General features: G+C 43.8%; 1 protein-coding gene across 5 annotated transcripts in view; it reads left to right on the forward strand.

Moving 5' to 3' along the window:
• fhod1 (formin homology 2 domain containing 1) overlaps positions 1 to 23,674 on the forward strand; it is a 49,257-nt gene that overhangs the window by 20,511 nt on the left and 5,072 nt on the right. The window contains exons 5-21 of one of the 5 annotated variants that reach the window (XM_029256302.1): positions 1,423 to 1,528; positions 1,764 to 1,858; positions 4,227 to 4,338; positions 4,660 to 4,754; positions 5,869 to 6,012; positions 7,029 to 7,270; positions 9,524 to 9,631; positions 11,142 to 11,228; positions 12,840 to 12,890; positions 15,043 to 15,215; positions 16,039 to 16,170; positions 16,985 to 17,895; positions 18,452 to 18,607; positions 19,323 to 19,505; positions 21,058 to 21,177; positions 22,020 to 22,181; positions 22,743 to 22,933. In XM_029256302.1, coding sequence (XP_029112135.1) covers positions 1,423 to 1,528; positions 1,764 to 1,858; positions 4,227 to 4,338; positions 4,660 to 4,754; positions 5,869 to 6,012; positions 7,029 to 7,270; positions 9,524 to 9,631; positions 11,142 to 11,228; positions 12,840 to 12,890; positions 15,043 to 15,215; positions 16,039 to 16,170; positions 16,985 to 17,895; positions 18,452 to 18,607; positions 19,323 to 19,505; positions 21,058 to 21,177; positions 22,020 to 22,181; positions 22,743 to 22,933 — 3,068 coding nt within the window. The remainder of the gene's footprint in view (positions 1 to 1,422; positions 1,529 to 1,763; positions 1,859 to 4,226; positions 4,339 to 4,659; positions 4,755 to 5,868; positions 6,013 to 7,028; positions 7,271 to 9,523; positions 9,632 to 11,141; positions 11,229 to 12,839; positions 12,891 to 15,042; positions 15,216 to 16,038; positions 16,171 to 16,984; positions 17,896 to 18,451; positions 18,608 to 19,322; positions 19,506 to 21,057; positions 21,178 to 22,019; positions 22,182 to 22,742; positions 22,934 to 23,674) is intronic. The other 4 variants (XM_029256303.1, XM_029256304.1, XM_029256305.1 and 1 more) reach the window with 4 other exon arrangements.

Genomic DNA, 23,674 nt, shown 5'->3' on the forward strand with positions numbered 1-23,674 from the left:
TGCAGCTGGGTAATATTACTGGAGCAATTTAGGGTAAATGCCTTGCTCGGGGGTACTACAGCAGTAGTTGAGATTGCCACATGTGAACTGTGGCTCTGAAGGTAATAATTGTAACCATCACACTGTTCGCTGCCCCCATGCAAGCCTGTATTAAAGTGTCTTATATTTAATTTATTTTCATTGATTTTACACATTGCTATAGCTGGAATATTTTTACTGTATTAAGTCAGGGTTCGTTACTTGCTTCAAGGGTGCTGCACGGGTGGTTGGAAACTTGTTAAATATTTTAACTTTTTTGATACAGGTGCTTGAAGTAGACATAACAGTTAAATCTATAGCAGTGTAATTGAAATGACTGAGGCTTTAAGCAAATTTTTTTTAATGTATTTAATGGGGAAAATCAAACTGTACGTACGTACATACATACATAGCACCTTCCTGTTTAAGTATAATCTGCAGACCTTAAGTGCAGAGCCATTTATTTTATCTATCCATCCGTTCACTGTCAACAACCGCTTGTCCCAAGCGGGGTCGTGGTGAACCGGAGCCTAACCCGGAAACACAGGGCGCAAGGTTGAAGGTGGGGAGGGGACACACCCAGGATGGGGCGCCAGTCCATCACAGGGCACCCCAAGCAGGGCTTGAATCCCAAGCCCGCTGCGCACTGGGGGTCCTCCCCCCAATTTTGTTTTTCGCATTCGTTAATTTGAGACACACTTGTCTAAGAGGATTGACACCATCAAGATGTTGAGTACATTGAGGCTTTTTTTTTTTTTTTTTTTTTATATAATAGCACTATTAAAAGTACAGTCTGAGGATGATGGTCAGTGAAGACAGCACAATGAGTCACGAGTTCAGAAAAGCTGTTCAAGTCAAAACTATAGCTGGGCTCAACCACTCCTGCATTGGTGTGTAAAGAGGGAATCTTTGAAGAGGCACCAGAAAACCGAGGTTCAGCAGAGTTCATACGTTAAGGCGAAGGTCAGAGAGCTCTACATTTGCAGAGCGGAAATTCAGAATGCTGGCAGTCAGGCCTAGAACAGAGGCTTTACAGAGGAAAGAAGGTAGGATGAAAATTGTGGTTGAGGCGCACAGCCATGGAGTTGTGGCTCAAGGTGAGGAATTCAGTTTTAGAGACCAAAGCATAGAAATGAACATGATGAGGAAGGAAAGAGCAAAAGAGCAGCAGCATCCTGGATGAATTCTAGAGGATGGACAGCAGGCATGAGGAGGGCCATCGCTACCTTCTGAAGGGGTGAGTGAGTCAAACACTTGAGGCACTTCTGATTAGTTGGCCTCAATTGAACGCCCAACGCTCAGGATGTCATTAGAGCTCCTTTTTTTTGTTGGTGGAAGATGTTTCTGAGGCTTCCCAGAAGGTCCTCCTCTAGGAGTGAACGTGTGCTCGCCTGTTTCCTTCAGGACGATAAGGACCTGGTGCCAGAGTTTGTGAATTCTGAGGGTCTGACGTGTTTCATAAAAGTGGGAGCGGAAGCTGACCAGAACTACCAGAACTACATCTTGAGAGGTAGGATCTCATCATTCACGTCTCATATCTCTGAAGAATGTGTCTGTCGTTGAATTCCTGCTGGTGTTGCTGATGGAGAAAAATGGGGATCGCTGGTACTGACTTGTAGGAGGGAACTCTTGTGCAAAATGGGACTCGCAGTCTCCAAAATAGCGGTGGCACCATCGTAGTACCATTGAAGAGCACTCGTGTTTGCACTTGATACCCCTGCCCCCCTGTCTCGTGCTCCCTACAGCCCTCAGCCAGATCATGCTGTTTGTGGACGGGATGAACGGAGTCATCCAGCACAATGAAACGCTGCAGTGGCTGTACACGTTGTGCGGCAGCCTGGTGAGTGAAGGACCGTGGTGCGGGAACAACCGACACCGTGTCTCCAAAATACATCTCCCAGCGCGAAACAAAGAATTTCAGACCTTATGCACACCTTAATTTTCTTGTTTTTAATATTTTCTTTTGTCACGCCTTTTTATTTCAGCAACTGATTTTTAATGTGAAAAGAATCCCACACTTGAAAAGGATATTTATAATAACAATGGATACATTTCAATACTCATTTAACCCCTGTGCCAACTGAAGTGACTCACCTTTATAAAAAAAAAAAAAAAAAAATTAAAATACTAGTTACTTCAGGGGTCGTTAGTCCTGCAGGAGTAGGTTGTAATTGACTAAGTATAACGGTGAGTCCAGGTAATGTGACAAAGGGCTTCAGAGAAAACCAGCGGAGGGAGGAATCCAACTGGGAAAAGAGGTCATGGTGGAAAAAACAATGTCAAGAGGCTGAACTGATTTATATTTTTATTAATATTTATCTCTGTTTCCTTATTCCATTGCTTGCTGTCACTTTTGTCATATTCATATTTCTGCAGCCTTGTTGCACAGTTTCCCTCGGGCCCAGTTAAGTGTTTGAGTGGAACATTCCCTTTTAGTATATGAACCATAAGGACGTATAAATTACATGCATGAACGCTGCATTGGGGCTGAACGGTCTTTGCGTAAGTCGAGGGCGTCTATTTCGTAAGTAAAGGACCACCTGCATATACATCCATCTGATTGGTTGTCGCACCATCTACTTATAATGTATACACCTGTATATACATGTCTGTATTGTGGAGGCTCTGGAGAGTTCATCTAGGGTGAAACCCTGATCAGCTTAGCAAAATATTTCCTTTTGTAAAATCCTTACTTGTTCCCTCTAAATATGTATCGCACCTCGTTTATGTTTGTGAGCAGTGGTGCCAAGACACACCTGGGATCAACTCCTTTGCAGCCCAGAATCCCTCCTCTCTGTATTTTTGTTTGGGTTGTCTCTGTATTTTCTAGTTCTTGGATGTTTTACTGTTTTACAGCCATTCATGAACTTATAATAGCCTGTGTTTCTTGTTCTCGCAGTATTGAAATTTTTTTTTTTTTTTTCCTTCCCCCCCTTATTCTTTGGTTTTAAACCTGATTGGTTCATGAGCCTCAATCATGCGGTGGACATTGGCCTCTCTGGACATAAATATCTTTCCTTTGTGGGGGGGCGGACTGCAAAGCACTTTGACTTCCTGTTGCTGGCAGTGTTCTGTGGTGCGTTTTTGGCTCAATCTTGATTGTATCAATAAATTACAGTTGACCCTTGAACAGCACGGGTTTGAAGTGCGTGGGTCCGCTTATTTGCGGATATTTTTTTTTCCCCCCCTCTCCCCCCTCAATAAATGTATTGGAAAATTTTTTTGGAGATTTGCAACAATTTGAAAAAACTCGCAGATGAACCGCATAGCCTAGAAGTATCGAAAAAAAATGAAGAAAAAGTTTAGGTATGTCATGAAGTGATAAAACAGACTAGTATCTATATATATTTTATCATTTATTACCATAAAATTCACACATAAGTATAACATCTAGTGTTTTGTATCATGTAAGACAATATTGATGTAGGTACAGACGATTCGTCTTGTAAACAAACGACGTAAACTTAACTTTATTGATAACATGGTAACTTTTCCTCTAGCTTACTTTTATTGTAAGAATACAGTACATAATACATATATACAAAATATGTGTTAATCGACTGTTATCGGTAAGGCTTCCGGTCAGCAGTAGGCTATCAGTAGCTAAGTTTTTGGGGAGTCAAAAGTTATACGTGGATTTTCAACTGTGCGGGGGGTCGGCACCCCTAACCCCCACGTCGTTCAAGGGTCACCTGTATTTTACCTTATTAGAATCGCTGCTATTCCTCCGCAGTGCGCGTAACGCATATCCATCCGTGGGAAGTGGGGCAAGCGGTGCCGTTGTCGTTGCCACATGCGCACAACAATGAGTTACTTGCAGCCGCTTTGTTAGTCGTTCTGAAGGAATGCGATGGAACGTGGAGATAAAGCGGCGCTCCGCGTCTGAGAGTAAGTTCTGTTACCAGCATTCCGCTGGTAGACTGCGTGGCGCAACATGTGTTTGCATTCAGCTCCCGATGTTTCACTTTGACCTCCGCCCGGGATCTCGCATCCACATCACCGCGAATTCCTCCCGTGGCTGTTAAACCCCTCCGTTTGACCTCTCCACATGAGTTCTACTCATCTTTATCACCGACCTGGGCTGTACTGATACAGATGTTTGGACCGATCGGTCTGCTGCTCCACCTGGTGGACAAACCCTGCTGTGCCCCGTTTTGCCACGTTCCACTATGTTTCACCAGTTTCCGCTGTGTTTCTGATCTCATCAGTCGCGGCTGGTTGTGAAAACGGCGCTCAAGCTGCTCATCGTGTTCGTGGAGTACATAGATTCCAACAGCCCTCTGCTCATCCAGGCCGTCGGTACCGTCGACAGCAAGAGGGGTGAGAACTTCCCGTTCTTCGACACAGGGCGCGCGCGCATGTTCCTGCTCTTCTGTCGCAATGTGTCTCATCCAAAGGCTGCGCTTCAATAGAGTCGCAAGAAAAAGTTTGTGAACCCTTAATTTCATGCATCTGCTGATCAGACCCGTAGTTCAGAGTTACAGATCACTTTAATTCCTCATGAAATGTTTTCGGTTCATTGATATTTGCAGGGTTCCATGTCTGAACAACTCTCTTCAGGTCATGTCAAGGTATCTGTGTTGGACTGGGGTATGGACTCTGCCTTGGTCGTCCGAGAACACTTATTTTTGTGTTTTCCAGGCGTGAAGCCCTGGACCTACCTGATGGACATCCTGGAGGAGAAGAATTGCTCCGACAGCGAGCTACTTGTCTACACCGTGTCCCTCATTAACAAGGTGCTGCGTCTCGGTGTGTCTGTGTGAGATGGGGACGGAATGAGGAGAGCTCACACTTCATGAACTTGTGCTGTGTGTCACTGAAAACACTCAAGGCGGGATCTTCACAACTAACTTATCGATGCAAAAAAAAAAAAAAAAAAAAAAAAAAAACCATTTAGTTCAAAATTTTGTCAGTGTGCTCATGAACTGGGCACAGCTGGCAGCATATTGTTTAAAGCTGCTGCCTTTGGATCCAAAGGTCACAGGTTCGATCCCCACCTCCAGCTATAGTACCCCTGAGCAAGGTACGTGTCCTAAATTGCTTTGGTAAAGTTACCCAGCTGTATAGATGGGTAAATAAGCGTAGGTAGCTTAACACGATAAGTCTCTTTAGGGAAGAGTGTCAGCTAAATAAATGCATGTACAGGTATTCCCCGATTTACGATGGGGTTACGTTCCCCGCAAATACCGTAAGTCGAAAATGCAGTTAATATACTGTAACAAGAAGCGCCGACACAAACGCGTGGGTTGCTAGAAAGGGGGGGGGGGGAAGGGTTTATTCAACAGAGGGAGGACCAGCAGACAAAGGGATGGGGAAAAGGAGGCACAGGGAACTGGTGTCTCGTGGGGGTGCTCGGGATGAGGGGCTGTGATCGGGTTCGAGGTTGTGCTCGTGCTCTTTGTCGCCGGCGTCTCAGGGTCGTCACCAGCGTCAGTTCCTCACTTGCTCACTCCCATCACTGCTCGAACCGGGGGAAGAAATAGAGGCTTTGATCAGGTTCAACTGCTGTTGTTCCACACCCGGGCGCCGCCCCCCCCCTTCGGACCGCCCCGGCGTGCTACATGCACTTAATACACACCTCTGCATGATAGACTGGGAGATGCGGATTGCTGTCGCTGCCCAGCATCACGAGAGTATTGCACCGCATATTGCTTGCCTGGGGGGGGGGAAAAAAAAAAATCAAAACTCAAAGTACGGTTTCTACTGAATGTCTCTCGCCAGCTCACCATCGTAAAGTTGGGGAAAAAAATTGCAAGAAATTGGGGATCACCTGTAAATGGTTCTCTCAATGCATCTGAGAGTGAATGAAAGGGCTGTAATTTGTAACCCACTCCACGTTCTTGCACCCAGACGCTGGCTGCTTTACCGGATCAGGACTCCTTCTATGATGTCACGGACTGCCTGGAGGAGCTGGGCATGGAGCGCATCATGCAGAAGCACATGAGCAGCAAGGGCACCGAGGCCGACCTCAAACAGCAGCTTGCCATTTACGAGGTACAAGCTCTCGTTTGAGTCTTAAGTCCCATAGGAGTCTGGACAGGAGTGAAAACTTCTGAATAATGACTCCTGTGCTTCCAAGCACTGCTGTCAGTAACCGCTTGTCTAGTGCAGGGTTGCTGAGGTCCAGAGGCTATCTTGGAATTGGTTTGAGGCAGGATAACCCCCAGTCTGGACATCATCACTGGGCGCGCGCACACACACACACACACACACACACACACACACACACACACACACACTCTACATTTATATTTATTCACTTAGCAGATGCTTTTCTCCAAAGTGACTTCCAGTGCATACTATGTAGTGTGATCAGCCCACACGCCTTATTCACCGCGGTGACTTACACTGCTAGATACATTACTTACACTGGGTCTGGGCCACTCATCCATACGTCAGTGGAACACACTGTCTCTATCACTCACACACTATGGGGGAACCTGAACCACATGTCTTTGGACTGTGGGAGGAAACCAGAGCACCCAGAGGAAACCCACGCAGACACGGGGAGAACATGGAAACTCTACACAGACTCCGGGGGGGGATCAAACCCATGTCCTCTTGCACCACCCAGGTGCTGTGAGACAGCAGCACTACTCACTGTGCGGCTCAGTGGTAAAACAATAAAGGCAATTTATTCTAGGAAATTTGTATCTTTGGAGTGTGGGAAGAAACCAGAGCAACTGATGGAAACCCAGACAAACACGGGGACAACATTTGACCTCCAGATAATCAGTTGTATTTGACCCACACATCTGAACCTGCAGCCTGGGAGCTGTGAGGTACCTGTGCTGTACCTTATCAGTACATGACATAATCATGATTGTACTTGTAACAAATTCATAATGAGGCGAGCAAAAAAACCTTTATGACATTGCCATAATTGAGTATTAGTAGGTACATGGCTATTTGTCATAAATTATGTCAGCAAAATGTATGTTGACTGAAGCTGATCACCTCCAGTCTGAAGGCTGTTGTGCGAGATGTTTGATTGTCCCTGCCGTCCACAGAACGCTCTGAGGTTCGAGGATGGTGAAGTGGAAGAGCCGCACCCAAATACCCGACGAGAGCGTCGGAAAGGGGCCCTGAATGCAGAGGAGGGCAGGAGGAGCCGGAGGTCATCGTTCAATAATTTAGTGGATGGTTCGGTAACCCTTGCTGTCCCTCCCCCCTCGTCCCCTCGGTCGCCTGAGCTTCATGCCTCCACAACGCTGCCCCCAGTGTCCGGTGGCAGTACTGCGCCCGCAACGCCGTGAGTATCCGTGAACGTGGTGCGTGTGCGGCGTCTGCTGCCTGTGCATGAGAAACACTGTCTGTGCATCATGGAGCTGCTGCTTTGGCTGCCTGTCAGCCTTTGGAAAGGCTTATTTTGCACTTCCCTCGTACTTCTGTGCAGCGCAGACAAGCTAACCGCGGCAAATCTGCCTTTTTGGCAGCTTATTGTTGCTTGAAAATCCATGTATTTCTGTGGAATAAGACCATCTAAATATAATACTTACAACCCCCCTAAATATATCCAGTAAAGCAGGTAATAAACTACATATTCCATTATTTGTTATAGAGGGAATTTCAAGTTAACCCCAAAATTCTGTTAAGTCAAGCCAAATGTTATTAGGGAAAATTTCTGGAATGTATTGTGTTCAAATGAATAACAATAACATTATATATTTATACAGAAAATATTGATTTCATAACATAAACTTAGAGAGATTGTGTGGACTGGTTTGAGGAAGATGAAGGGTATATGTCAAATTTAAAAGAATAATTATAAAATTATAATGCAGTGGTGCGAAAGCAAGGATACAAACACATGAGTGTGCAGGTGAGGCTGTAGAGTGGCAGAATGCAACTGAGAGCATGGGTACACAACATTACACAGTAATCATCTGAAATATTACTTAACAGTAATTCTACATGGGCAGCAAGTCGTGTAGCTGTTAATCACTGGCTTTCAATTGAAAGAACCAAATTTGGAGCCACTATAATACCTACCCTTGAATTATGGTTACCCTGCATGATGCCAGTAAAATTTTGGATAAATGTGAATTAATAATGGGAAAAATTACAAACTGTACTGAACTGACATTATGAAAAATTGAATTTTGGTGTTGAATTCCTATCTGGATGCACCACACTGTCAATCTTGGAAAATTTTTTTTTTTTAAAACTTTAGTAATTTTTCTTTTTATTTTAATAATTAAGACTAAACTGTAGAGAAAATGAGCAGTAAAATCCATTGAGTTGAAGTTGACTCTTGGCTTCATAATAGGAAGGGTGCGGAAGTGGTTTGTCATTTCCGTTTTGCTCACATGGCTTTGGACTGTGGGAGGAATCCCATGTGAACGTGATGACAACATGCAAAGTCCACACAGACTCAGCTGGATTCGAACCTGTGTCTGAAACCACAGCCAAGCACTGTGAGGCACTAGTGTTGCCTACCTCCTGATACCAGCTATATAAATGGGTAAAGAACTAAGTAAGCTTTGGGTTTTTACATACTGACACCAAGTTGCTTTGGAGGAAATATGGAATCTTAAATAAAAATTAAATATTATAAATTTGATATCGCACCCATTGACAAATCTCCTCCAACAAGCTTTTTTTTGAAAACCTTTAAGGTTTTGTCACCAGCAATATATATGTGGAAAAGCAAATGAATTATTATGGAAGAAAATACTTATACAGTGGAGGAATTGAAAGCATTAACTGTCTACACCGTTTAGTTAATACTTTGTGGAGGCGGCTATGGCTTTGATTATTGGAGGAAGTCTGTTTAGATGTGAGTAGTAGAGTGGCTCACCAGGTAGCACTGGTGTCTTGCAGCTTTAGGGTTTGGTCTGTGTGGAGTTTGCATCTATATTGCATGTATATATAAGTAAAATGGTGCATTCTGAAAGTATTCAGACCCTTGTCTGATTTTCTGTTTGCTGACTCATAAGTGGGGCGCTGAATTAAATTTAACACATTTGTCACAAAAAATAATATATTAGTTTACACTTTTTTTGGAATAAAATATTTCAGAGAACAAAATTCCATTCTGTCACTTGTGATTCAGTGAAATATGAAATGAGAGGACTGTTAAAGGGTCTGAATACTTTTGCAGGGCACTGTATGATTTAAGCTGCATTAATTCACAGTTAATACTGCAACAAGTTCATAAAATATGAACCAAAATGTTCAGCTGCTACTTTTCAGATTAAGACTTATTGGATTTTAACCAAAAAAGTAAGTATTTTCTATAAAAATCTTACTGCCAATTGTTGAATTTGCAAATGCTGAATGAACTTTGGAATTTGGCCGTTTTCTGCTTTGTTTTTCCCACCGCGAAAGCCACTGTTGCTGTGTTCTCTGCACTGTCCTTCTCCGTGTCCATACTAACAGCACTGAGGTTCAAAAGTGGTGAACATCATGGCCCATGTTATTGGTTCAAAGCCCTTTGCTTTCCTCTCGCCACCATCGTTCATCATGCCTCTTCTTGTTCTTGGTCTCCTGATCCTTCCACTAGGGCGCGTTCTTTCATGAGTCATTATCTGTCCAGTAAGGGGATTTCTAGGAGGTCAAGGTACTTTAACAAGGCGGGGTCACTAACCGAAGAGCCTTCTCCTGCCACCAGGTCTGTAAACACATCCATTCCTTTGGTGTTACTGTCAACCGACTAACTGCTCTCATTCCGCTCTATTTTGAGTGTCAAATCATCCTCCATCCCTCCTCTTCTAGTGTCAATGACATTCCATCAACTTCTCTGTTTCTTTAATAATCAATATTGTTTGGGCGTTGCCTAGCAACGCATTTGGAAGCATTTTAATGAAAGGGGCTCTGTACTAATGTGCTGTTGGCATCTGCAGTGTGATTACTGAGCACCGGCGAACTCATTTTTTAGGGGTATTAAGCGCACGCTGTGGGGTCTGTTCCCCACTGGGGTCTCACTCAACATTCAAGTGGCTTTGAAAGGAAAGGATTAGTGTTCCTCCACAGTCTGATGGGTTTATGGGAAGGGTGGTGCTCTCTCCTCAGTTAGTGTGGCAGCAGCACAGAGATGCTCCCTCTAAGATTAGTGTGTGTGTGTGTGTGTGTGTGTGTGTGTGTGTGTGTGTGTGTGTGTGTGTGTGTGTGTGTGTGTGTTTACTCAACTGCCTTGTTCATGCACCTCCATCCAATCCAAATATAAAGGGAACCACTGAAGCCTTGCTTCTCTTTATTAACTTAATTCATTCCTGAAAGTGGACCCAATATCAAAAAAAAAAACCGCATATTCCGTAATTTATTGGGGCAAAATTCCAGTTTGTTGCAAGTTCACCCCAAACTCCCCCTAAATGATGCCTAATATCATAAGGAAAAATTTGTGTAACACATTAAAATTAAATGAATAACAGTTGGTGACTACTGTATTTAAAATATTTTATAAGAAATGTTTCCATAAAGTAGCCTTGGCATGAAAAAGTTTGGACTGGACTGAGGACGTTGGCGATTGTCACCTTTTGGAAAAATGAATAATTGGAGAATAAAATGCAATGGTGCACAACGGAGGACGCAGACATGTGACACATCTGATTTAACGATCGCAGACGGGTGAGCGGGACAACCAGATATGGGGAAACTGAATAATGAGGATGAGCATATTTAAAATAACCCAAAATTCAAGCAGTAAAATGGACATTTTGTACCCGACGTTTACCTTCCTGCCTCTGAGTGCACTTTATTTATACGTTTTGTTTATGGATTCTATCATTTCATTATGGCATCTTTTTCTGCCATAGGCAGCATTCCCCCTAAACTGAAAAAGGGATTTGTAAGTATTTTTATGAACAATTTTCAGCCATTTCTATAATATGTGACAACAAAGTTGTGCAGTGTGATATGCGTGTTGGAGCCATATGCTCACACACAGTAACGTAACTCGGGGGATACCATTGCTTCCAGCGGACATAAGCAGTGATCTCCAGGTCTTTTAAAATAAAAAAAAATTAAAGCATCAACTTGACACACACAGAGCAGGGAGGAGATGGGGATGAACAAAAAGAGTAAAAATTGTGTAGGAAATGGAGGGTAAATTTCAAACTAGGATTCGCATCAATGTACTCGGCTGAACTTGTACTGCAACGTGTGTGTGTGTCCGTCCGCAGACCATCTCCGACAAACTCCGTCCCTCTGGAAGAGCCGCCGCCACTGCCGGACCCTCAGCCACAGATGGAGAGCAGAGGTGCTCTCAGGTGAGTACTCATGAGGCCGATGGGGAAGGAGCACCCGGGTTCGAATTCAGCTATCGTCTCTGGCCCAGCTGTTGTGGGTGGTGAAGAGTGGGTCACCATGAGAGCCGTACACCTGTACGCAGCGGACAGTACGATACAGAGCAGCTGGTACCTGCTTCACACCTGTGACACCAGCTGAGGCCCTTATCCAATTTACCACATTGGTACAGCTGTTAAGAGCCCAGATTGGGGTAAAAACAAGCAGTTTGTAGCTTTTGAACCATCTTAGTGTATATGAATACACACATATATACAGCTGTGTGACTCCTGCAGGTGCATCTCTCTTAGGGTTGTTTCCACCTTTTATTTATTGAAACCGGTCTTCAGAAACAGACATACTAGAAGATATAGTGAGAATGAATCAATACGCTCCTTGGCGAAGCTGCCGCCAACCAAGTCGGTACCCATAACCCCATCAAAAACTGTTGTAAACCCTGAAATATTGGAAACGGAAGGAAATAAGATACGAACAATGCATGCGTAGTTAAGATAAACAAAGTGTAAAGGGAAGAAGAAGTGCCTTGCTCAAGGGTACTACAGCCGGAGGTGAGAGTCAAACCTGCGACCTTTGGGTCTCTCGCTGCTGCTGCTGCTGTTACGTGGCAATGCCGCACATCCTGACTTTGTTTCAGCCCATAATTCGAGGCTGGTCTGTTAATTTCTTGAGTCTCAGCCCTCCCGCTTTGACATTAGTGCCTGGTGTGGTCCTCGTAGCAGGGCGTCGCCTTCATCGTCTCAACCCATAGGTTGGGGAAGGCTGTGAGAAAGAAGGTGCAACTGATGCTTCCAGGTACGCAGGCAGCAATCTGTGTATCCTGCGTCTTGTCTTTTTGCTGAAATGGCGCAGTGACCATTTCTCCGTTCTGTGCCTGTGTATCAGGATTTTATAGACTTATTTAGTTGATCCTACTTTCCAAAGAGGCTTACAATTATTTAGTAATACAGTGGGGTAATTTATTTTACTGGTGCTACTGATGGGAAGTACCTTGCTCGGGGGTACTACAGTAAGAGGTGGATTTCAAACATCTGGGTCTAAAGGCAGCAGCTCTGACTACATTACCATCTGATTTAATCCTGTCAATCTGTAGTCCACATGGTATTGGAAAAGTGTTGCAGGAATTTTTTTTTTTTGGCGCAAGGTACCATAGGGAAGTCCATTCATGCCAATGGGGAGAAAATGAACTTTTGTGTGTTGCTTCGTTACGTCACATTAATGGGAAACGGAATATAATTGTACAGAGTACCCCTTGCAGCAACGGCAACCCCTTTTTGCCCTTCTGCCCTACATGTTTGAGGAGCTCTTCCCTCGTTGTTGCCGTTCGCTCACATGAGGGAGAAGTGTCCATAGATTCTTCTCTCTTTTTGACCAATTTAAGTTCCTTATTTTTCCCCAAATCCATTTAGTTTGAGCACCTTCTCAAGGTGGAACATTTTTGCTCCCAAGGCCAGGTCCTTCACTGCTTGGTCACCTGCCCTGTTGGACCTCAGCAGGGACCTGGATTCCCGCTGGACGCTGTCCATCTAGGTGCTCAGCATTGCGTTCCCTCTGTTAAATGGTGTGTTTCTCTGCAGCCTGGAGGCTTGTACAATGAACCTGGACAAACCGGTTCTGAGGAAGTTTAAGTAAGTATGGGCCCTCTGTGGACGGTTCCCGCTCGGTCCGGTGATGGGATCGGTGTCTCGCTGCCTTGGTGGTGGTGCTGCTTGGCTTTAAAATGTATAACTTGTCAATTGTTTCTGTTAATTACACACGATTCTGTACTTGCGCAGTCCGAATCAAATGCTGTGATTTATTTTTCTTGTAATATTGAGGACCAGTGGTGCTGGACAGTTCGCGATGTTTTGAGCCGAACCCCAGCGCTGAGGTAGTGGAGTCGGGTGAAGGGCTCATCTGTGGACAGCAAGAGCACAGAAGTTCGCTGATGAGTCTAAAAGTCCTTAGTACTAATTCCAAGTACATGAACATGTTGGTTGGATAAAAACGGGATTTTATTTTTGGATTATTATGAGAGTAACAGTTCTCAATGGCTGTTGTTCTACCTGGAATACAGTGTATTAAAAACACACTGTTCTTACACACTAAAGTGTGCAAATTTATCTAAAGTGTGAATTTACAGTAGTGACATAATTACTACTTTTTCTAAACAATTGCTGTTTTATGACGGGTCTCATTAATTCACCATTAATTCAATAACTCATGAAAACCCTCAGCTGAGTAAATTTAAGGCACCTTTATACAACTGAAATCAACATTTTATGAATGCTCACTGCTCCCATCTATTCAATCAACAGCTTTTTTGGCTTGACAGTCACTTGATGCTGGTGGATGTGGTTGAAGACCAGCTTGTGCATGTCCATAATAAATCAAAGAAGCATGTTCTGGGGCTGTTTATCTCTGCTGATCTGTACTGGTCTTCTGCTGTTGGGAATTAACATTTCAACTTTATTATGCAAATCTTTCACTTACAAAATTTCAATTAATGTCTGCACGCTTGCGTTTGGTAGATACGGAAAAGGTGACGTAATGAAACGGGAAAGGACAGTATTCTGAAAATAAATAAACCGAGAAGAATAAAAAGTCACAAATGAAGAAAATTCACCAAAATGCTTCAAGGCATCCAAAAATGTTTTAAAAAGTGAAATCATATTGTACAGGAGCTGCAGCCCTCATGTAACAGGATCCCATAAAATGAAAATTTAAAATTTAGGTATAAAATTCAGTGCAAACATCATTTTTGTCTGTTACATCGTCGTTTCATTTTCCAGTGGAGAGTTAATATAACAATGCCAGTCACCTTTGCTCTTTTGTTATGTCAGCCAGTGGTAGGATTTTAAAAGGAGCAACTTGGCCCTTGTGCAACACAGTTGCTGCATGGGTTTATTTTATTTTTTTATTACTACAAACTGGTACAAAATAGATCAGTGAGAAAAACAATGACTAAAAAGCATTGAAATTGAAATAAAAGAATAAAACAAAATGCCAGTTGATATTTCATTATGTCAACCAGTTGTTCCTAGAAAAAAACAAGTCGCTGCTTGGGCAAAAACTGATTTGCTGTGCAGTTTTCTGGCTGCAAAGTGGTAGACTGCTGAGTAAAAACAAAGTAAAAAAACATTAAAAGTGCGGTTTTTCACAAACTTGTACGAGCCTGAGTTTCAGTGCCCTCTCTTGCACCAACAACACTGCTGCTCAAAAACTCGGGAGGGAGGGAGCGTTTAAAACCCAGGTATTTGCACATGTTGTAATTCACACCTGCTCCAGAAATGGAGCCTTGTAATAGTAATGCGTTTTTAATTCAAAGATGGGGGGGAAAAGCGCTCTCTGGCAATAGGTTTTTTAAAAAAAAAAAAAAAAGAATAATCTGTATTAAAAACAAAGATGTAGATGATAAAAAGTAACACTGCAAGCACATTATGAAATATTGGTCACAAAAAGGAATACACACTATGTATTTTAATGAACAGGCTTCTTTGTGAACTTCAAATTTACATATTCAATTCGGTTTGGAATCAACATAAATCTTTTGCCAGTTGGATATTTTTGGATGAGCACAGCTTCACTGCCATCCCTCAAATCTACCACTTCATTCTTCTCCGGGAGAAGAGAAATGGGCCGAGAATGGACCGCTTGCGCAACACATTGCTGTTCCCGTTAACTGAAAGTTAGTACTTCTCTCTGATAAACACTTTGGGTTTCGTCTCCTGGTTCAGGTTGGCCGTTTGTAGTGGTTCTTCTGTTCGTGGTGGGCATTATACCTTTTGGCATGTTCTGCAGGGGCACCTTTCTACGGAACTTGGAGGCCACACAGTGGGAGCACAGGAAGAAGCAATCTTCTCATGGGAAACCTTCTACTGAGGAGACTGCGGAAGAACCTGAAGACCTCGCTTCCAACACTGTGGAGCCGACGTCCAACACCATGGAACCAACCTCCAATATATCGGTCAAAAGTACGCCTGCCAAGTACATACAAGTTACTTCATTGGTTTCAAAGTTTATGCCTGTGAACAACAGCTGGTAGTGTAGTGGTTAGAGCTACTGCCTTTGGATCCAAAGGTCGCAGATTCGATTCCCCACCTCTGGCTGGTGTACCCTTGAGCAAGGTACCTACCCTAAATTGCTCCAGTAAAATTACCCAGCTGTGTAAATGGGTAAATAATTGTGACCTTAATAGTGTAAGTTGCTTTGGAGCAAAGCATCAGCTAAACGAATAAACGTAAATGTTGTGCAAAGCTTTATTGGGTAGCATTTGGCTTTGTTGGATTTCAAGCTCAGTTCATGCTGGGCTTCATTGTGTTGCACTGGGATTCATTAGGTTGCAAACTCAGTTTATATGGGGCTTTCTTGGGTTTCATTGGACTTCACTGAGTTGAGCTGGATTGCAGACTCAGTTCATGCAGGCTTTAATTGGGATCATTTGGAGTCCTTTATTGGGTTGTGTGTTCTAATGAAAGGTCTTTCAGGGTTCCTCATCATTATACTCCAATTATACTGTGAGAAGCCAGTAAGTTTGGCTATAACGGAAGACAAGAAAACCTTTTCTTTTTTCTCCATTGTCAGTTAAGTTCTCAAAGCTGCTGTTCTCCTTTGTTTTTCAAAGCATGGTTGCGTTTGTCATGTTGGCTTTGTGGCCTGTTGTGGCAGGATAGCAACAATTTAGGTGTTTTACACAGGCAAAGGTGTGTGGTTAGTATTGCGCTACTGCTGCAGGTTGGATTCTGAGTGTCCCTTTTCCCCTCGATCTGTATGTTGCTTTGTGTCTCTGACTGGTAGCAGGATGGACGGGGAGCGACCAGCCCAGCGCACAAGGGCGGCACCACCAGGAAGCACGTGACCCAGAGCCCAAACTGTCCTTTCTCCCTTCAGAACAGCCTGAGGTCAAAGAGGAGGCTCATGATGAACTGGGTGAGAGAGGCTTTCTTCTTTCTGCTTCAGTGGCTTCTTTGTCCCTCTACATGTTGGGTGTGAGAGTAAGCTGCTGGGCACATCGGTAATAGTGTCCCTCCCGTACTGGAGGCACGTTGTCCATGAATATACAGGTGGTCCCTGATTTCCGAGGGTTCGACTCACGATTTTGAGCTGGCGATAGACATTTAGTGGAAACTGTACTCTTCCCCAAGTGACATGTGGGTTGATGCTGGGCAGCCGCAGTGAGCCGCATCTCCCAGTCTTTCACGCAGAGTTGCGCACTAAATGCATTTTCAACCTATGATGGATTTCGCAGGACGTAACGCCATCGTAAATCGGCGACCGCCTGTAATTTGCATCTCCGCAGGTAACTATAAATGTAATGAAGGAAATAGTTAATGGAGGAAATTCTAACTGTAAAACATTTGTAGGGTTCATATTTTCATTAGTTCTCATGAAACATGACCCAACTGAAATGATCTGAAAAGTTTTATGAGTAGTTTCTTTTGAATGTAGTCGTGTTTCTTGCTCCCGATGGTGGCCAGCCAGTGTCTCAGCTCACGAACGAGGCTGTTGCCCAGAGGTGGAATATTTAAGGAATTTGGAGGCAAGGCATATAAACTCTACTTACGGGAAAAAGATGAACATTTTTCATTGCTGAAAAAGGGCACATCCTGAGCACAAATTTCTGACGTGTCATAAATTTTGGTGAAGGTTTGTGAAATGTTACAGCTGCTTGGGCTTTGCCTTTTGATGTTTGCATTTACCGCTGCACAAAGTCATTGAGACCGAAACAAAAATCATGGTGCAGGTGTCAAGCGACAGGGCAGTGTGGCGGAGCAACGCCGGACCCTCTCCAGGGACAGGAAGTTCATGCTGGACATGCTCTACGCCAGGAGTCCCTCAGGATCCTTGACAAGTCCGTCAGAAGAGCAGTGCCCGGAGGGAGGCAGGGCTGGCGATGGGGACGAGTCTCCGTCTCTTATGGAGAAGAAGCAGCTGTTCCTTCCCAGGGGCAAGGTGGAGAGCCCCCAGAAGGCAGAGCTGGAGAGCCTGGGTGGACGCGCGAAGGCAGCCAAGGCACGGCTGGCGGAGGAACAGCAGGGCCGGGCCGTGAGACCCCAGTGCAGCATCGATGCAGAAATGCACTCGCACAATCTGGAGACCACACTAATGATGCCGCTCTCCCGGGACAGCAAGGGTGCGTGGGACAGGCTGCAGCCCACCTCCCGAGCGCTGAAGATCAAAGACCTTGACTTCTCTGACCTTCTGGAGGAGGAGGACATCGACGTGTTGGACGCGGACTCGTTTGACGCGAGGGTGCCCAACGGGATACCTCCTCCCCCGCCAACCCTGGCGGGCCTCGGGTCCCCTCTGCCACCCACCCCACCCCCTCCTCCTCCTCCTCCACCCCCTGGAGTCCTGGGACTGGGGTCTCCGCCCCCTCCACCCCCTCCACCCCCTCCCCCACCTGCTGGAGGTGTGTCTTCCCCTCCCCCAGGCATGCCCCCGCCACCCCCCCATCAGGGCACAGAGAGTGCAGTTTCTAAGAAGAAGAAGACGGTCAAGCTGTTCTGGAAGGAGCTCAAGCAGTCCGACAGCCCTAGGAAGTCCAAGTTTGGCCGAGGAACGGTGTGGGCGTCTTTGGACAAAGTGGCCGTGGACTCAGCCAAGCTGGAACACCTGTTTGAGTCCCGTGCAAAGGAGCTGCCGGTGGCCAAGGTACTCGTGAATATTTTCCACAGCATCTCTTCATGCACTCATCCATTGTTGTCTCTGTGGTTTGTTTATGACCTTCAATGTAAATGTGTCATCGTTGAGGAGGCAGTCATCACCCTGCTTTCTACACCTTCCCTGAAAAGCCTGTTTGACCAAGCTATTTGTAAACCCATTTAATGTTCATATTATTAATCTTCTGTGGTGGACTGGCATCCCATCCAGGGTGTGCCCCACCCAACTCGCAACCAGTGCTTTCAGTATAGGTTCCGGTACACCATGACCCTGATTGAGTTACTGAAATTTGGATGGATGGATTATTTGTTACCTTATATATATATAGTATATAATTATAATACTGTATATATTACCACATAGTGATTGTCTTTATTTTGCAATTATAGTGAGTATAATTTATATTAGTCAGTATAAACTTATGAATAACCCATTTATTCTCTTTATGAGGCAGTCACTGCATTTTTTTTTTTTTTTTTGTGCAAGTTCCTTAAAAATGTTTGGTGTAAGTAAAAACTCATAACTAGTTGCTAATTTTTGTTTCTAGAAAGGGGCAGAGGTAAAGAAGTCTGAGATCCTGGTGTTGGATCCCAAAAGGAGCAATGCTATTAACATTGGCATGACCGTTCTCCCGTCGATAAACATCATCAAGAATGCCATTCTCACCTTCGATGAGTTTGCAATTACCAAAGAAGGCATTGAGGTAGGACCATGTGGATCATGAGATGGTTTATCGTCCTTAGTGTATTCTAATTGTGGGAAGGAGAACCTTCATGTTTCCTGCAGAGTGATCAAGTTTTTTCTCTTTTTGGCCCAAAATGGCACAATATAGACTTTCTTTTTTTTTTTTGTTTTGTTTCTGACAAGTTTGAGTAGCTTCAAACTGAAAACTGTTTCCAAAGCAAGACAATGATCCAAAGTAGTGGGGTATTAGGGCTCTTGTACTTTTTTAATACAAAATTTGTGCACTGTCTTTTGAGAAACCAATTTATAAACGAACATGTAGATGATGGGATTATTGACGACATGTGGTGTCTTTATTATGGCAATCGCTGTTTTGCATCTAACTGAAAATACTTTGCCTTAATTTATTCTCCACCTATCGATCGCACAGATATCACGATTCTGCCTGTATAGCTATGAAAGCTTAAACAAAATGCCCCTCCTGGACAGTCAGACAACTTTTAATGTGGAGCCCTGTAATTTTGAATTTTTTTTTTTAAATGTGTATACTGTAACGGCTCATCAACCGGTCAGTTGGCTGCACTGATCATGAGCAGTTTGACTGCTAAAGTCTTGTTGAACTTGACCTCATATCATAATGATTCATGTGATTGCATACGCAGCTACATCAATTAACACCGTACCCTTCTCTTGACCACCACTTCTCCAGCTCATAGTCCTGTTCTCCCCACCAGAAAATCCTGACCATGATGCCAAGCGATGAGGAAAAGCAGAGGATCCAGGAGGCGCAGCTAGCCAATCCAGATGTGCCGCTGGGGTCAGCAGAGAAGTTCCTGTTCACCCTGTCCTCCATCAGTGCCCTGAGTGCCAGGCTGCAGCTGTGGGCCTTCAGGCTCAACTACGAGACCCTGGAGAAGGTTGGAGCTTCGCAGGGCAGCTTGACCATGTGCTAGACATTGGGAACTACCTCGTGTCTTAAAATATATTTATTCAGTTTTGCCACTGCACAGATGTTTAGGGCATTGAAACCATTTACAATTATTTTCCTCTTATTCAGGTTCAATATATAATACATAATACCTAAAGCACAAAACTATTACCATATGATGACTGACTTGTAAAACTCTAGGGCAGCTTTTGAAACACAGTCCCTGGGTTATGAACGGCCAACCCGGTTACTGACTTTTTTTTTTTTTTTTTGGTCACCCTTAAGTAGCAATCAGAAGAGAACTTTATAATTAAGCCTATTAAAAAATTGAGTTATTGTAGATACAATGGGTTGTGATAAAGGCGCCACTTTGCGACGCGCATCAAAACATTGCGCATCCACAGCAGTTCGTCGACTCGTGGGCCCAAGGTAGGACAAAGACTTCCTTTCAGCCAGACCACGTTGCTGTTAAGTGTCTCATGCGTTACTGTATTTGGCTCTAATTTTTTTTTTTTTTTTTACTCCTGTAACCATGGCACCAAAGCGTAAATGTGATGCAAATGATGGTGAGGCATCAAAGAAAATGAAAACGATCACGACTGAAACTAAACTTTGGTTGATGTATGGATGAGTGATCCATCGTAAGTAGTGTATCTAGCAGCGTAAGTCACCTTGGTGTGTGGGTTGATAACGCTACATAGAGTTCATTGGAAATCGCTTTGGAGAAAAGCATCTGCTAAATATGTAAATAAATGTAAATGTATGCAAATGTAAAATGGGAATAATAAAGCAATCGGAAAAAGGTGAAACAGCAACGAACATTGCAAAAGCAAACAGTTTCTTTAATGTTTTGCACATGTATCCTCTCTCTCTCTCTCTCTCACACACACCTATAAAAGACATTTCTCCATCTCTTCCCCATTGCGGAATCTCACTCCCAACTGTTTTCAAACCTCCCTTTGCTCTTCTGAGTCCTGTCCCTCATCGTTTCCCAGTCCCGTTCCATGTCTCTTCAATAACGACCGCCCGCCTTGTCCCTCGACCACGATTTCGCATCCTCGCCTCTGTTCGCTTCACCGCTCGACCGACCATTCGCCCATCCCCGACCACGAGAACACACCTAGTCCTTTAATTGTGAATAAACGATCCTGCACTTGGGTCCAGCCTCCTCCGTGTCCTCTGTTCATCATGACACTAGTAACATTTATAATGGAGACATAGAAAGAAAGAGATAAATACTGTAGTTACATTTATCATTACATTGTATTATTATGTTAGATGTTTTAGTGTATCTGGACGTGTTTCTTTAATGTTTTTTATGCATAGAAAGGTACATGATACATATACTAAGACATTTGACAAAGTGACGTTAGATACCCACCATACCTAACTGTTCCTACTTTCGTGAAAATCCGACTTAAAGGCACTGAGGAAACAGAACTCATTCGTAATCTGGGGACTGCCTCTATTCTACACTTTTTTGCATGTCGTGTCAGCAGATGTGTTGGAAACTGTTTTTTGTTTACTGTTTTGTACCTCAGGAGGTGGCAGAGCCCTTGTTTGACCTGAAGCTGGGTATGGAGCAGCTCGCCATGAACACAACGTTCAAGAGGATCCTCGCAACCCTGCTGGCCATTGGAAACTTCCTTAATGGTTCCAACGTAAGTGCGGGAGTAGCAGCGCTCGTGTACGTGTGTCGGTGCGTTTTGCTGCCGGTTTTCTCCATTTATGGACTACTTCATCGTGACGTTCTTCGAGAAAAGCTCGGAGGGAGGAAATGCGCGAGACATGAACCATTAGGGACCGAGCACTATGAACTCCTCCTTGCATCCTCAGTCTCTGTGTCCTGCTGCTGTGGTCACTTTGCACTTTTTCTTGTTTCACCTTTACCGCACTTTCCATTATGTGTCACGGTAAATTTTCTGTTGTATTTCCTTTTCCTCATTGCTGTCTTGGTGTGTTTTACTCTTACAATGAAACTAAAGCACGGTGTAATCGGGGGTCATTACCATGATTTTGGCTGCGATTCCCAGTGTTGCATTAACCTAAAGGTTTGTGTGATAAGTAAATCATTGCATAATCATTATGTAATTGAACAAATCACGCAATTGGATAAGTACTGTCGTTGGTGGCGTTCGAGGGTAGTAAGATGGGGCAAATACGATGGCCAGCACTGGAATTCTTCCTGTATGATATCATAGTAAATTTTTTTTTTTTTCCATTTAATTTCATTTAATGTTTATTTCTTTTTTTTTTTTTTTTTTTATTAAATTATAAACATAAACCCCTATTGAGGGCATTAAGCACTTGATTTAATGGTTTGCGTATGATAAAGAAATAAATAACCGTTGAGGTAAAAACAGTAATCCGGAAGAAATTGTAAGTGTCCTTCCTGGGTATAAATAGGCTAAATGGTAAAATTTCTAGTGTTCGGTGCCTAGATCTGTGTGTCGAAGGGTGTCTGAAGGATTTTTTTTCAGCAGCCTCTATCTGTCCTCTGCAGGCCAAGGGCTTCGAGCTCAGCTATCTGGACAAGGTAACGGAGGTGAAGGACACGGTGCACCGGCAGTCCCTCCTGTACCACACGTGCCACGTCGTGGTGGAAAAGTACCCGGAGACGTCGGACATGTACTCGGAGATTCCTGCCATCACACGCTCTGCCAAAGTGAGCCTCCTGTCTTCCATCCGTCTAATACACGTGTGCGCGCACACGTACATACATGCAGATACTGTGGGAAAGAAGTCAGAGTGTAACCACTAACACCTGTAGTAGAAGTGTTTTCCATCTGTAGTACCCCTGAGCAAGGTACTTACCCTAAATTGCTCCAGTAGAATTACCACACTGTATAAATGGGGAAATAATTTTAGGGAGCTTATTGTACTTTGGAGAAAAGTGTGAGCTAAAAGAATATACGTCAAAAGTGTTTATAGTGGGCACACGTGGTGACATACAGGACGTGTTAGAGAACAGTATTGAAATGAGAACTCCAGTTTATGGAAGCTACAGCACTGGGGACATTGGCTGAAAATTAATACTGACTGGTTAACTCCTTAATAAAACATTTTCTTGAACATTCCGTTGTGCAACAAATATACTCTCAAAGTGTCGAGTGTATCGTGTGCCTTACCTAAAGTGAAAATCAAAACTGGAATCGGTCCTTCTGTTCATCGTCGCTTCCCTCTTGACATCCCAACTGGTGTCCTGCTCCCAAATCCTCGCATCTAGGTGGACTTTGAGCAGCTTTCAGACAACCTGGTGCAACTGGAGCGGAAGTGCAAGTCATCGTGGGACAACCTGAAGGTGATGGCCAAGCACGAGGCCAAGGCAGAGTTGAAAAACAAGATGACCGAGTTCCTGAAGGACTGTACGGAGAGGATCATCATCCTGAAGGTCGTGCATCGACGCATCATCAACAGGTGGGAGCACCACGTCACTTCCTTTCATGCAAGAGCAGATCGTTGCCTTAATGAGCTGCAACTTCTGTCAACCGTTGGGTCACCGGAATTGCAATGACACCCTTTTGTATCGATCATCGAGGCAATAATGCATTCTAGGTATGCGTCTTCAGTTTTATAGTACCTGGAAGCGATGTTGGCTTTACACTTCCTTGTAATGAAACATTGACCCTAAATGAAGCTCGAAAAGATGGATATTTTAGACTTGATTCTTGCCGCGGACCTGGTTTTTAACGCCTGCGGTGTCACCTTGCTGAGATAGACGTTAAACCACTGAAAACTCCGATAGTGGACAGAACTATTCCAGTCGTCCCCTACCTTATAAAGGTAATATATTCCTCAAAAACCCTTCATAAGCTGAATTCTCACACCTAAGACGTAACTGCTATAAGTTTCAATAGTAAAAAAATTCTCTTCCTGAGCCTGAAGGCTGACATCGGTTTATGCTGAAATGTCATTATCCCATTAAAATAGTCACTTAGTTGCTTAGTAATACTTGACTTTTCTTGTCATAATACAACGCAAGTCAGTTTCCATTCATTAATGTGACTGTTTACCTCTACCTCGCTCGGCTCCTTTGTAGCTGTTATGTACCGCACGCTCAAAAAAATGTGCTCGAGCAGAACGTACGTACTTATGATACTTGATGTTTATGGATTAATTCAACCTTTAATGCAAGAAAAATCAATGAAAAGAATGCAA

This window comes from Scleropages formosus, chromosome 11, assembly GCF_900964775.1.
Source record: "Scleropages formosus chromosome 11, fSclFor1.1, whole genome shotgun sequence".
NCBI classification, from domain to species: Eukaryota; Metazoa; Chordata; class Actinopteri; order Osteoglossiformes; family Osteoglossidae; genus Scleropages; species Scleropages formosus.